We start from the raw sequence: 15,198 nt of genomic DNA, 5'->3' as shown, positions 1-15,198 counted from the left end.
TCTTTTGTTTTGAGAACAACGAGCGTGAATATTCATACAAGGCGCTCTAATAGGATTTATGTTGTAGCTAATGAACTAACGCATCGGAAAAAAACCTATTATTAATTGGTGCACGGTGAAATCATTGATATTATTGATCTTTTCAGCTAGATAGAACGGAAATGGGCGATTACGACGAAGTAGCGCTCTACCCTATAGTAGGATTAAATTTTATTTTTTCGTGTTTAGTACGTTGGTATAGTACATGTTAAGATGCTACTGGTTTGGTGGTTGACATGGTAATATTTTATTTAAATATCTTGATTCGATGCAATATATTTAGCAAACCTTTTTTTCTGAAATATACCACAGTTCAACCAGCAATCAGTCGAATGGTATTCTTCGCATGCTTGACTTGCGGAGCAATAAGTAATAAATTTACTTCGAGTGTTTGCAATTGTACTTTCGTGGCTGTTAGACTGTTACAATTTATTGGGAAGGCCCCTCGACCGGCCGACGAGAAGGTGTAACTGGTAACACTGCTAGTTCGATAAAGTGACAGTTTGAAGAGTAGGAAAGGAAAAACGAAGTTCAGAGAAGGAAAAACAAACGTGATGGATTCATTGAAAGTTAATTATTTGGAGAAGTTAAAATTAGAGTAAAAGAACGAGAATAGTCACAGAAAGTGAAAGAAAAGTAAGATTAAACGGTAAATTCGTTAACATAAATTAAATTCAATTTGTTTTCGCTAGGACAAGTTACCCGCGTTCGAATACACGGGTTGTTGTAGGGGAAAGAAAGTTAGGTTATCGCTGAAGAAGAAAACCGTTTTGTGAGTAACCATCAAACCCTGCTCGAAGCATAATTTTTATATTCTAAATAAATTGCAGCCTTAAAGTTTCAAGAGAGCTAAACTGAAGGACGGTATTGCTTATTACTACTTTCTCCGCAACACAATTATTATCGATCTCGAATACATCTATTGAAACAATCTAGGAATTATAGAGATCGAATTTTCGAATGAAAATTCTCTTTATCTTCCAAATCTTCTTTTTTTTGTATAAATCGAACACGAACAAAATTACTGTTGCTTTTTCATGAAACTACTCACACAATTTTTCCATCGTCAGCTTTAATTTTTCCCGATTATTTAAACTTTAAATGATGAAAGTTCTTATAACTTTATTATAATGCGAAATATGCGTCGATAAACGATTATTTCTAATCAAAATTTCAATTTACAAGAACCTAATTATTTATTAAAATTTCAAAATATAAACTACACGGGGTTTGTCCAATGAGAGTCAGTCACAAATACTCTTTGCCAACCAAATTCGAAACCAACGCGATTGTCCCCGCATGACGATCCGCACGGTCATTCCAAGTCAACAGCTAACGATACAAATATAATACGTTTATTTGTTCATTTCCGTCTCACTTCAAGGGATGACGTTATCAAATACCACAACGAGATGATGAACACAAACCAAGACCTGGTGAAAAACTACAAGATTCGACTGGTCAACACAAGCGAAGTCCAGTTGGCATTAAAACGCATCCACAACATTCTGTACAGCGCATCGAAGCTGAGAGGTTAGTATGTATCCTCTAAGATGGTTCAAAATATCGATTTTGCTTTAAAATTTGAGCTTTGATGTTTATATGAAAATTACCATGGGAAAACTGAAATTATTGCTCTCATCGTCCTAGCATTTTCTATAATAATTTAAGGGAAGGCATGCTATCTGTTCTTATGTGAAATTTAATCGTCAATTTTGCTTGAGACCACTTTTTGATTGAATTTCAAGATAATTAAGTAAAATTTATCGGAACCGATAACTTTCCGACATGCTAAATCGACTCCTTTCAGGGCAACAAAGAAGATCGCAACCAAAATTTAGGAGAATGATCAGGACCTGATTTAGAATCGATTGAGTGAGGTGGAGCAAAGTCGATAATTTGAACCACCCTAGTATCCACCTATTTTTATTGAACACTAACGAACCATCTGCTTTGTGGTGAGCTGACTATTAGCGTTCGGGGCAAGAGTCACTCTGATTCAGACGATGAGGTTTGGTAGTGCTAAATTTTAGCATGTCGTCGTCATCTTTCGGCTGTCGGATATGCCGTTTCGCTACAGTCGACTTTATGGGTATGGTGTTTACGGGCGGCAGTGGTCAGCTCGGTCATGAATAATTCACAAGATTTTGTGGTGAAATAATGTGTGTCATTGTAAATGTGTTTTTTTTTGTTTGGTTTGATGGGCTGCCGTTTGAACCGTTACGTTTAGTGCAATCTTAACGTAAACTTGAAATGTCACGGTCACGTGCGAGCAAGTAAGCAACAGCTTCGAATGCAGTCGAAAACTTTGGACTCTCTAGTCTGAACTTATGTGGATTTTTTAATTAGGGAGATAAAACTTTGTGCTTTAACAAATTGACTTATTTATAACCTGAGTAGAACGGAAAAAGTGTTAAATTATAGGCTAAATAAGGCCAAATGATTAAAATTTATTTAAACAAGATACCTTTCAATTTAATCAACCATTATTTTCTAGCAAGAGATAATTAATTTTCAATTATTCGATATGATTATATATTTATTTATTTTGTCAAGCAAAATAGACTACATGCAATGTTTATGTTTTTACTTACATGCTATGCATTATTTATATTTCCCTTTAGTCGAGTTTTTATTTGGTTTTTGGACATAGTGATGTCAATTTCTTCGCCATTTATGTTATACAGGGACATCATTCGATTGATGGGACCATTTTTTGCGTAATTTGTTCTGCATGTGTTTTCATAGAATAATTTTCGTGTTCTAAGAGGTCTAAAGGGGGTATAAAAATTTAGTTGTGAGAGTATTGCTGCAGATTCTATGCGATGAGAAATAATGTCATTGATAAAGAAAAGCATTGCAAATCCTCGCCGTTCCTTTAGTTTTTGTGGATTCATGAGCATGCCACGAGCTTCATAGGATGGTAGAGGAAATGCAGTGCAATTTAGTCGTCGAAGAGCATACAACAGATTCAATGCGTTCTTCGTGTATGGCAGTGTATGGGGTCCACACTATATGGCAGTATTCCAGAATAGGTTATAGTGTATGGGTCCTGAAAATTGTAACTGAATCTCTTAATGAAGCCCAGCATGCTATTTGATTTGCTTATGATAGTGTTATAATGTTCTACATATGTAAGTTTGGTTTCCAGTATTACGCCTAAGACCCTTACCATTGGGCATTTGTCTACTATTTCGTTTCCAAATTGTATGTTTATGAAAGGGGTTCAAATATTTCTACTAAATGTTATTGCGTTACATTTTTTTACGTTGAGTTGGAGTAGACTTTTGCTACACCAGGTGTAGAATAGATTTATTTAATTCTGGAATAATTCTGCGTCGGAGGCATTTCTTATTTCTATGAAGAGCTTCATGTCGTCCGCATACACAAGTACTTTAATGTTCTTAAGTTTGAAGGCAATGTCGTTTACGTACAAAATAAAAAAGAAGTGGGCCTAAATGAGATCCCTGGGGGACCCTACGTTCTGAATGTTTATTTTGAAAGCGTACAATTTGCTTACGGTTTGTTCAGTAGGACTGGAGCCAGTTCAAATTCCGGCTTCCATCCCTACTTTCTGCAGCTTGAAGAGTAATAATGGTATGTCAAATGCTTTACTGAAGTTAGTGTTAAGAGCTTCTACGTGATTAACATTATCCATGGCATTCAGTGTAAAAGAGACAAACTCCAGAAGATTAGAAACAGTGGAGCAGCCCTTGAAGAAGCCATGCTGTTGACTTGTTATTTGGTTTTTTAGTTGCTGATAACTTTCGTCGTTTATGATAGATTCAAAAAATTTTGGAATGCAAAAAATAATGGCAATTCCACGGTAATTTCGGATGTCAGATTTCGAGCCGGATTTGAAAATAGATTGAAAGATGTTTAGGAAAATTCGTAGAGAAGGTTTACGGTTTTTCTTGACGTTTGGAGAAGGTAATAAATGATATGAGATGTTGGTCAAATCGAGAAAACTTGGAAAAAATAATAATGGAACTCAGAAGAAATTGGTGGAACTACGTAGATGTTGAGAAAATTTTCAAGAAGTATTCATTTGAAGAACATTGGATTATTTTTTGGCTCTCAGGATTTTTTTTTGTGGCAAATGCTACCTTCGCCACTTGCTGAGTACGGAGCTGAATAGAAGCGTTAATTTTTGGTTACAATTTCACATACTTATTCAGTTCATTTTTAAGCGAATCTTGTTCTAAAAAATCAGAAGGCTGGGTGGTTCAAAATATCCAAGCTCAATCGATTCTGAATCAGGTTCTTGAAATTTTCTCAAAATTTGGACGTGAACTCATACTGAACTGGCCCTTTGAAATTTGTATGAAAATTATGATGGGAAAATTGAACTTTTTCTTCTCAACGTTCTAGCCTTAGTGATCTACGAAAAAGTTTACTATCTGTTCTTATGGAAAATTGTATCGCTACAAACGTGCTGAAGACCACTTTTTGATTAGACTTCAATAGATTGTCTGTTGAACTGTATTGGAAGAAAACTTTAGTTAAAGTTTTTGGTCGAATTGTGTAAGCTTCACAAAAACAACGTATGGATGTATTTACCACATTCCATGACTACGAATAACATTTTGTTGTGGATAAGAAGTACGTAATGATGTTAGTCTCCACTAGCTTTTCATCCACCTACACATAACCTCGGGAGGTTAGAGGACCGGAAGCATGCGGATAAAGTCCCATACGTAGTAAATTGAATGTCGTTGTGGTATTTACAAGCACGACACAAAACGTAGATAGAACCTTGCAGGTTTTATTAATCCCGTCTCATTGTTTTTAAATTAGTTATATTTAATACTGTTGATTCATTCATTTGCAGTTGGAACGTTTGCCGCTTCAATCATCAACAAGTTCAAAGATGCCTTGAAGACGAACAACATCGAAGCCGTGGTGAAAATAATCGAGCTCGGGGAGATGTAGGTGCCAGCAGACAGTTGGATCGTGTGGGATAGGGTTGCGCTTACGGATTGTATTGAATCATGTGCGGAGGTGGTCAGACCGGTGTTTCGTCCCGGGTGAGTAAGCGGCATCGGCTGAGTGGAGTTGTGACATGATATTTTGTCTTGTCTGTGCTTTGCCTTTTAGGATTTGTACAAACCTTGTAAACATTTAACTTTTTATTTGTTATTTATTTGTGATGTTTAAATTTTTAGTAAATTGAAGATCTAATTTTCATTTGTTTTGATGAATCGATTTGTCAGAGTGAACTTCTCCGAGAAAACTAAAATTATTAAAGCTTATGATCAGGTACCCCTTCTTCTCAGAGGATTGAAATTGGTATTATCTGATAGATCTTGTCCTAGCACTCAAACATTTGAATTATGGGGTCTTCATGTCAACACACCATATACATACATGCATATTGAACGATCTGCTTTTGTTATTTCAAACGATTTGTATAACTTAGTTTTACAATCTTTTTTAATTAATTGTGCAAAGTGCAATTGCACGCCATACATATTTCATTTTTACTGTTTCACTTGATCTCTCTATGGAGCACGTACTCACGTCGTTTGTTCTGAAACAGTAATTACTGTCACGTGCAAAAACTAAACAAATCTCACTTTTCTCGAGGCGCCGCCACCGTCGTCAGCATCTCCATCTCATAACGCAATCGATCGCTTCCAGTATGGCTTCATTCAATCGCCTACGCTTATTGCCGCAGTCGGAACCATGTAGTTAGACGGCGCAACTTATTTAGTCTACGCATTACTAAGCCAATATAAACGCCTGTTTGTTCCAAGTAGAGAAAAAAAAAACTTTATATCCATTCCGATCAAACTCGGAAAGAAAACACTCGCAGTGGTGTCGAGTTAGTCAGTCGCGGTGGTGTTACCATATTTGTATTAAAAAATAAGCCCACTTCTTTTCCGAGACACTGAACTGCGATGATTTCATATTGTAAGTCCTACGAACTGGTTCTGACGCTGTCGTCTGATTTGTGAATGTGGACTTTTTCATTCGAAAAGCTGCCGGACGAGATTGGATAGCTTGGTGGTTTCTGATGAAACGAAAACATTCTTATTTTGGTAACTGACCGATACCTTCATTTCATCCTTGTGAAAAACTGGCTTGGTTTGGAAGATGTTGTTTTGGATACAAAGTTTATCCCCAGTCCCAGTCTATCTGAAAAGCTATACAAATTAAGTTATTCACGTTCGATAAAATTTCACACTTCGAATAAATCTTAATTTGGACGATCACTAAGGATCCATTGCTGTGCTCATTAACCTTTACCGTTTGAAAAATTCATGTAAATTTCTGCGAGATATCGCTGAAATTTGCAATATTGTATGCAAGCTTGAACACGATTTAGTTGTTTGTGCCAACAGTAGCTCAAACTTAAACGAGGGGAGATTTTACGCGATAGTTAATATTCAGATTTTTTTTCTGTGTAGGCCTTCGTTATAATGATTTATGGAAAAGTTTGCTATCTGTACTTTTGTGAAAATTTTCCAGCTACAAGTTTGCAGAATACATCAAATCATTACAACGAAAGGCTAGAACAATGGGAGCAAAAAGTTCACTTTTCTCATAGTAATTCCCATATAAACTTCAACGCACCAAGCAGTCAGATTTACTGTCAGATAGTCAGTCAAGGAAATTCCATGATAGTCTTAAGGGTAGGTCCTTATTGTAGCCGTTGGTCACTGATGTTGATCGATAGTCTGGGTCATGGTGCAGGTGGTCATATAGGCGTTCCAGGCAGTGGTCAAGTTGTTTGTTCGGGTTTAGTTGAGTTCTTCCCCCTTGACCTAAGCCCATTTCCACCTCCCACCCACTTTTCCACCACCCCTTGTCCATATCTTTCTCCTGTTTCCAACGCCCACCTTCATCCTTACTCCTTCCCGTTATTTGTTCTGTGTTATGTGTTGTTGGTGTGACTGGGCTACAATATTTAATTGGACCGTTGGTTTGGGAGTGGTCTTTCATTTGACTTACATATTTAATTATACTTACATTAAAAAACAAGACAATATTGCATACAAGAAACTGACATACTGATTTAATTCACAATGAGTACACATATACCCTATTCCTCGCTCTCGCTATCTCCTGATTTTTCTCGCTCGAAGTGAATCAATAGGGTACAGGAACCAAAACGGTAACAAGTTTTAATGTTCTTATTATTTTTGCACAGTAAAAGCAGCTTGTTCTAAAATTTAATAAAAAACTACAAGGGACAGCCCTATGGGGTTGTACGCAATGGTGACGTAGGACTACGTGGTATCATATAATAAATCTTATTTGTTAGCTGTGGCAGGAGCTTGTGTTTTGTGTAGGAATAAGAATTTGAGCGGGGTTCTCTCTGTTTATACTCTTTAGTATGACGCGCAAGATGTCAAGATGGCCCAGAGTGACTCACGAAGAGCTACTGATTCCGATCAATAGCGGTGCGGCTTCTTCCTCCTTCTATGGATGCTCATGTGGGCTGCAGCTCGCTGCAGCTCGCTGCTTGCAGGCAGCCTTTCTTTTTGTACTGGAGAAACCACCACTCACCACTGAATAAACACCGTTGGTGAGAACGGATGGAATTCAACTTTGAAATCTGTGTTAGGGAAATCGTTTTTCGCAGGCAATCGGTGATCATTTTAATTATCATAGCAACAGTTGCACATTCATATAATTTTCAATAGTCACATTTTGAAAAATGATAAAGTCTTATATTTAACAGATGCGTAGGAATAGAACTGTTGAAATTGGTCCAGGAGCAGCTGAGTTATTACCGTTCAAAATCTTTAGTAATGTTCTTACATGTTCCATTTTGTTTTCACAAAGTGTACCCCCATATAGAAAACACAGACGTAGTCCTGCGTCAAAAAAAAAACAGATTTTAACAATTTTAAGAGATGTTTCCTTTTTTCAAACATGAACAGTTTCCACCGTTTGGTTATACGGTTATACGATTTCGAAGTATCTAAAGTGGCTATCTCGGCATGCTGATTGCCGCCCGGTGAGTTAATTCTGAGGTCTTTACCATAAAGTAGGTCTTATCCATCTGAACAACTTTGCCCAAGACGGGAACCTTCTATCTAGTCGAGATGTTAAACAATGTGCAAACAATTTAAAATGAATGTCACACTAGCACCGCCTGGTGAGTGAATTCTGAACTAAACTCTTAAAAAAACCTTAAGTTAAATCTTTTCCATCTGAACAACTTTGCTGAAGGCGGGAACCATCCTCATGAGCAGGACCTGTAGATAGCGTTATATAATGTGCATTCAAGATAATGCAACTTTTTTTTTTTTTTTCCTTTGGTTTGTTTTTTCCGTCGATCTTGTTTTCCGTGCTGAGCACCAATGCTACCGACGTGCCAGGAAGGCAGCTCCCACACCTGGACCCTACCTATCGACCCATCAACTCATGACTCGGGGACCAACGGCTTTACTTCCCATCCGAAGATAATGCAACTTGATGATTTTCGTTTTAGCGCCATCTAGTGAGGAAATTCTGTCATACACTTAGTCCTTAGGTATTTAAACCTTGTATTCCTGAATATATTTGCAGAAGGAAGCAACATGCTATATGGTTGGGACCTCGTGATATATTCATCTCTAGCATCAAAATGTGTCACTTCATGGTTATATTTTTACAATGACCTCTCCCTATGAGAGATCCACCCCCTAAAATATAATTTGAGGGTAAAGAGACTATCAGCCCGAGGCTGGTTCATCTCCAATCGATGATCTTCTGAGCAGTTCCACGGTGCAACTCGATTTTCTCCGATTTGCATGAATCTTTGCATAATTGTTTGTTATGGGCAATGATTAACATTTTTGTTAAAAATCGGCCAGTTTGGATCTTGTAAAATTTTCAAAATGGCAGCTTTGACATTTTTTCAAAAAATTGTAGCACGGAAACTTTTGATAGAAATGACTTCTGAGACAAAGTTTAGAGAAAAATAATGTTTTACTGGGAAAAATATTAAAAAAATGGTTTTAGTAATTTCACAAAAATTAAAAATTACATTCAAAGTGTTTTTATGTTACTTCATACGCAAAGTTAGCGATTTTTAGAGTTGTTTGGAAATGCTAACATGAAGCTTTAGTGTGATAATTTATTAGCTAGAGAATGATCTTTAGAAGAGGGTAGGTGGATAGTTCCGTTAGAGTACGGCAGTATGAAAATTGAATAGATGTTTAAAATGAGCGAAGGGCCATTAATGCGACAATTTTTAAAGTCAAACGCACATCTTTTGCCTAACCCGTACAATGTACGCGGAGACTTGAAGTATGTCACCAAGTCTACAGGCTAAAACAAAAATTAAAATCCTTATTATCTAAAAAAAAGTCCATCCAAAGTGACATCTGTGGAATTTCATGGTGGAAAGTAGTACCGTAAAACGGGGTAACATTGATATTTTTTTAAAAGTATATTCTAAATATTTTTTGCAGCAATGAATATTTTTCAAATTTTATATTTTTAAAACAAGTACTGAGGATCCAAGAGTTAATTCATTAGTAATTTGTTTAACGGAAATTAAAGCATTTGCACTATTTTTTTAGTTTTTTGACCGAACATCAGTATTTTGATTTGGGGTTACTTTGATAATGCTCGATGATTGTAGAAAAAAGAATGCGTGAAACTCTAACATTTTATTTCTTTAAATATGAAACTTTGAATGAGTATATAATCAGAAAACATCATAGGCAATATGAATTTGTGATGGCTATATCGGAAACACATTTCATAAGGGATGGTTTGAGTGTTTTTTCAAAAAAGCGAAAAATACGAAAATTGTGTTTTAAAATGTTTGTAAAATATGTAGCACATACTATATAAAAACTTTATACCATATCAATGGGAATACCCTAAACTGCAATATGGAAGCAATATTTCTAATTTAGAAAAAGCGCAACGGGTAAATTTAATCTTTATATGATACTATCAAAGTTACCCGCATTATCAAAGATACCCCGTTTTATGGTACCTTATTTAAAATATGTGCGTTTATTTGAAATTACATTGTCTACTTCAAAACGTGCATAATTTAAAGCAAGCCAAATAACTGAAAGAAGGCATTCTGCAAAAACAAACGGTCAGAAAGAAAAGTTCGCTCAGCTGAATTTGAAGCCTATAGATAAGAGGATTCTAAACTGGGTTTTTGCCAGTTATAGGCAAGATAGTGTTGAATGTAATTTTCGAATGGACATGCTCATTTTTTGACGTGTTCATTCTTATCTCTACCCGAGTACATGCCCGAGCCTTTTAATCAGTGTTTGATCAAAATCAGTCCGCATCGTGTTCTCTTGCCGTGCGGATCTATTTACTTTTTGCTGAAGGAAGTGTTACCATAAAGGTAATTCTAAGACCAGAAGGTCCCGAAGAAACGTGCTCAACTGAACCCCTCATTTTATCTGTCAAAATTTCATGGCGAATCAAAACATTGTGTAGTACTAGAATGTTTACTACAATGAGGTACGTTAATCGATTTGCTTGGGATCAATAGACTAGTCAAGTAGTGAACCAATTTAAAATCGTTAGTTACCACCGGTTGGTGTTACTGCTACCTAACGCTACAACCAATTTAAACTGAACTTTTCAGTGCTCGATATACCTGTAATTTTTCTACTTTGTTCGACTCTTATTCCTCTTTGAAACTTGATTGGATCCTACCCGAGGTAATCCTGCTTGGTTATCGATTTGGAAAATTCCTCTTCGATCCTTCAGATTCCTATAGTAATATTCTTGGAAATCGATTTGGATAAACGTTTTACCAAGCGATGGAAACTAACGATTTTAAATTGGCTCACTAATCGACAGCCCATTGGTCCCAAGTACATCTATAAGCGCACCCCCATTCTAGTCGAAACTCTAGAACTACACTATGCTTGTTTTGATTCGCTATGAAAGTTTGACAAATAAAAAAAAAGTTGCAAAAGTGGTTCTAATTTTAAAGCCGTATAAAAATCCTCCAATAATAACAAGTCCATTAAGTTTGCTTTCTTCAATAAGTATACTTTTTGAAAAGATAATTTTGAATAGAATGATGCTTCTCATCAATACGAACTCAATTTTTGCAGATTAGCAGTTTGGATTTTGCCATGGGCATTCAACTACTCATCAACTATTAAAAGTTACCAATTTAATTCGTTCAAACAAATCTGAAGGTTGCCAAACTGGAGTTGCTCTTCTAGACATAGAAAGAGCATTCGATAGTGTTTGGCATGGAGGTTTAATTGCTAAATTTAAAAAGTTTAATTTTCCACTCTATATTATGAAATTAGTTCAAAATTATTTAACTAACAGAATGCCTCGGTGTAACCATAGAGGTAAATCTAAGACTAGTCGGTCCCGAAGAAACTTGCTCAACTTTTTGGCTCATCTCTGGTACTATCTTCGGTCCCAAGCTAATCGATGCATCTTTCGAAACATAGGAAAATCCACGAACTCCTCATTTTATCTGTCAAACTTTCATAGCGAATCAAAACAAACATAGTGTAGTCTAGAATTTTGACTAGAATGGGGTATGTTAATCGATTTGCTTGGGACCAATAGGCTAGTCAAGTAGTGAGCCAATATCGTTAGTTTCCACCGGTTGGTGTAATGTTAAGCTGAGGGCGGGAGCGGGGGGGGGGGGGTTCATGGCCCTACCTGGTAAGACATAAACTATCGGTAGTATGGGGAGGGGGATCGACAAAAAGTCTTTATATCTACTTTTAAAATTTGCGGCTGGGAACAGGTGTTTGTTTACTATTTCAGATTTATAGAACTGAGTCTTTTCGGAAGTTCAGGGAAATCAATAGAAATTCGTAGCAATTATTAGGATAAAAAATAACATAAAAAATATCAGTATTGTGTATTGATATTTTGATCTGACAACACAAATCGCTCGGGGTTCCATTGAAACATTTGTGGAAAGCTCCAGTGGTCCAGTAGGGCGAATTTCAAGAACATAAAAATAAAAAGTGAATGAAGATGACGTTTAATCAATTTCGTGTCTTTCAGTTGAAAGATGGAAAATTCTAACTTTTGTAACTGATGATTTCCGATATTGAAATGTTCTACAGAATTGTAAAACTCATCCTTTTCATAATTGTTGAGATATGTACGAAATTTCAATTTTCATGTACATCTGTCAATATGCAAGGTATTGAAATTGAAATTGTGCTAATTATGTGCTAACAATTTTTACATTACTAATACTGGCGTTCTGTGTGGGCCTTTTGGGATTGTTTTAAATATATCCGATTAAATTGTTATATAGGTACAATGTATTATATATTGATGTTTTTTTGGTCTTGCAGCATGTTTTAATGAACTCTCACGCCCCATAAAAAAATTTCCAAATACTGCAATGATTGCTGTTATTTCAAACAATTATTAACCTATTGCCAATTGTACAATCTAGTTATAACTTTATAAAAATTACGGATAAATAACTGCTCTTATTTCGAACTGTTTTTTTGACCTAGAATCTTTCATTCCGAAAGGTGCTTCATTAAATTTGATTTCATACACCCAACATTCAATTTACTTCTCTGAAGACATCAAATTAATTGTTATGACTTTTAATTTTATTTCCTGAAATTCGCCCTACTGGACCACTGAGCAATGCATTAAGGCAAATGAAATGCACTCTATGATGAATTTTTTAAATATAAAGATTCTGATGATTCAGCCACCAACCGAACAGCTGATGCGTTTTTGCCATCGCCACGCCGCCATTGATGATAACCTCGCGTGTCAGAGATCATTTGCCGGATCATTTAGTTGGAAGTTTTCTCACATGGCCAATCGTCGTTCATTCATTGATGTTCGATTAACATTCGCTCGTTTTCGTGTTTCTGCATGACCCTCGGATAGTAGACTAGTTGAACTTTGTTACAATGAGAGTGAGTTTTAGAGTTTTCAGATTTACCTAGCCATGTTGTGTGTATTGAAAAGTTGGTGCGGCATAATTTGTTCCCTTACCAGTATTTCCTTATCAGGCTACTGGTCAGTACGTGAGGTTATCTAAAAAGGTATCAAGTGGCGGTCGTTGAATAAAAAGTTAGTCGGTCATACACATTTCGGTGCACCGAAATCAATCTCCTATCTTGCAAGTTTGCCATGTTTTGTTGTCTATTTTTGAAGGCAATAGCGGAGTATTTTGCAACAGTGTTACTTCTTCTTCTTCTTCTTCTTCTTCTTCTTCTTTTCAAGCTTATTGCATATCGCATATTTAGCTTATTGCGTGCTCTCAACTTAGTGTTCTAGATGCACTTCCACAGTTATTAATTGAGAGCTTTCGATGCCTGTACCATTTTTGCATTGGTATAATTGTGTGGCAAAGTCCAATCATACTTCTATGCCCAGGGAAGTCGAGAAATTTTCCAACCCGAATAATTCCTAGACCAGATCGGGAATTGAACCCAGCCACCTCCAGCATGGTCTTGCTTTGTAGCTGCGCCTTTACCGACTGAGCTAAGGGAGGCCCCAACAGTGTTACAGTATGCTAGAATAAATATAGCTCCTTCACTTATCGCATTCTCTAGATCCGAACGTTGACTTTACATTCGTAATGATTTTATTTTTTGGAATATGTGGAAATTATTTGGTGTTCTGATACCTGTCGGCTGTCGCAAATGTATTAGATAAACATTTCAAATGATTTTTTCTTGAAAGGTACACGAGTAATCCAGTTTAAAGCAGCAGGTATGCATTTATCAGTGCAGAAATAAAGCGAATACAGTAAACACTGATAAGATTGCACACTTTCGCGTTGTTGATAACGTTCAGAAGTTACTTTCATTCTTGCCTGTACTGATTTGATAACTTGACTTGTTTGAAGAGCTATTTAATACTGCATTAATTTTTAATCAAATTGACATTGGTTAGTTTGATTGATTGTTTTGAACAAGGTTGTCGATATTCTTCAAATCATTTTTTTTTGGGAAATGGGACGGAGTAAATCGGTTATTAATGATATTTTGTAAAGCATTTTAATGAATATAATTATTTCAATTGACTATCAATATAGTATTCTTTATGAAGTCCTACTCACAATATCTTTGAGATCCTGTCAGAATCACATTGGGATGCAATACAGATTTGGCATGGAATTCTTCCCAGAATACTCTGGAGTAAAAGGAATTTAACAAAATATCGAAAATGAAAGCGCTAAAGAGCTCCGGATGTGACGGTGCATGTTGTGCTCTCTCGAGCGTCACAAACTCATAAAGATTTTCAGGACATTGTACAAGATATTGACTACAGACTCAATGTCTTAACTTCAGAATGGTTTGAAAGCATTAAATATCTTATTGAACCTCTCTTGCGCATCATGTACTTGTTCAAATGTTTAGTACATTGTTTATGACTTTACGAGTGTTTAAAACTTCATCATATTAATCCCAGAATGGTTTGGAATGCATTGAATAACCTATTGAAACCATTTGATGATGTGCATGTTGTCTAGAGGCTCTCTTGAGCTTCGCGGACATAAAGATTTTCAGGACATTGTTCAGGTTTTTATTTCAATACTTCATTGAACCTGTAGATCTTCAGAATCGTATCTCCAGAATAGTTGAGCGTTAAATATCTTTTTGTTACCATTCCATGTTGTGCATGTTGTCATGTTGATTTCTTGATAATCACGGACTCATAAAGATTTTCAGGGAATTTTTCAAGTTTTTATTGAGCCTGTAGAACATCAAGATCTTGAAGGCCACTCACATAAGATCCGGACACATTGCTTCAAATTAACAGCTACATCTATTGTCTAACTGTCAAATTCACGTCAACGCAACGCACAGAATAGTTTGGTGAGCATAAAATATCTTATTCCATGAACCAGTAAAACTTAGTTCCAGCATAATTTGAAGTGATTTATTATCTTATTGGCATGATGTGAATGTAATCAAGAGGTTCTCTTGAACTATGCGGACTCATAATGATTTTCAAGTCATTCTCCAAAACATCACTTAGCCTGTAGAACTTTAAGATATTAGCTCCAGGATAGTTTAAAGAGCATTAAATATATAATTGATACCATTGCATGATGTGTATGTTGTCATCAAGCTCACTTGAGCTGCACGGTTTCATATGAAATTTCAGGACATTGTTCAAGACTTGAGCCTGTAGAACTTCAAGATCTTAGCTTCAGAATTGTTTGGATAGCATTCCTTGATGTGCATTTTGTCATAAGGCTTTACAGTGCTCTGA

General features: G+C 36.1%; 1 protein-coding gene across 1 annotated transcript in view; it reads left to right on the top strand.

The window, feature by feature from the left end:
- Positions 1-5,134, top strand: part of LOC135701748 (Bardet-Biedl syndrome 2 protein homolog) — a 29,243-nt gene extending 24,109 nt beyond the window's left edge. The window contains exons 10-11 of the mRNA XM_065222658.1: positions 1,424-1,572; positions 4,871-5,134. Coding sequence (XP_065078730.1) covers positions 1,424-1,572; positions 4,871-4,971 — 250 coding nt within the window. The 3' untranslated portion in view covers positions 4,972-5,134. The remainder of the gene's footprint in view (positions 1-1,423; positions 1,573-4,870) is intronic.
- The last annotated feature ends 10,064 nt before the right edge of the window (positions 5,135-15,198 follow it).

Source organism: Ochlerotatus camptorhynchus, unplaced genomic scaffold (genome assembly GCF_037179485.1).
Source record: "Ochlerotatus camptorhynchus isolate MF236.1 unplaced genomic scaffold, CSIRO-AGI_Acam_v1.1 ptg000176l, whole genome shotgun sequence".
Classification (NCBI taxonomy): domain Eukaryota; kingdom Metazoa; phylum Arthropoda; class Insecta; order Diptera; family Culicidae; genus Ochlerotatus; species Ochlerotatus camptorhynchus.
This window is presented reverse-complemented; position numbering and strand designations above follow the sequence as displayed.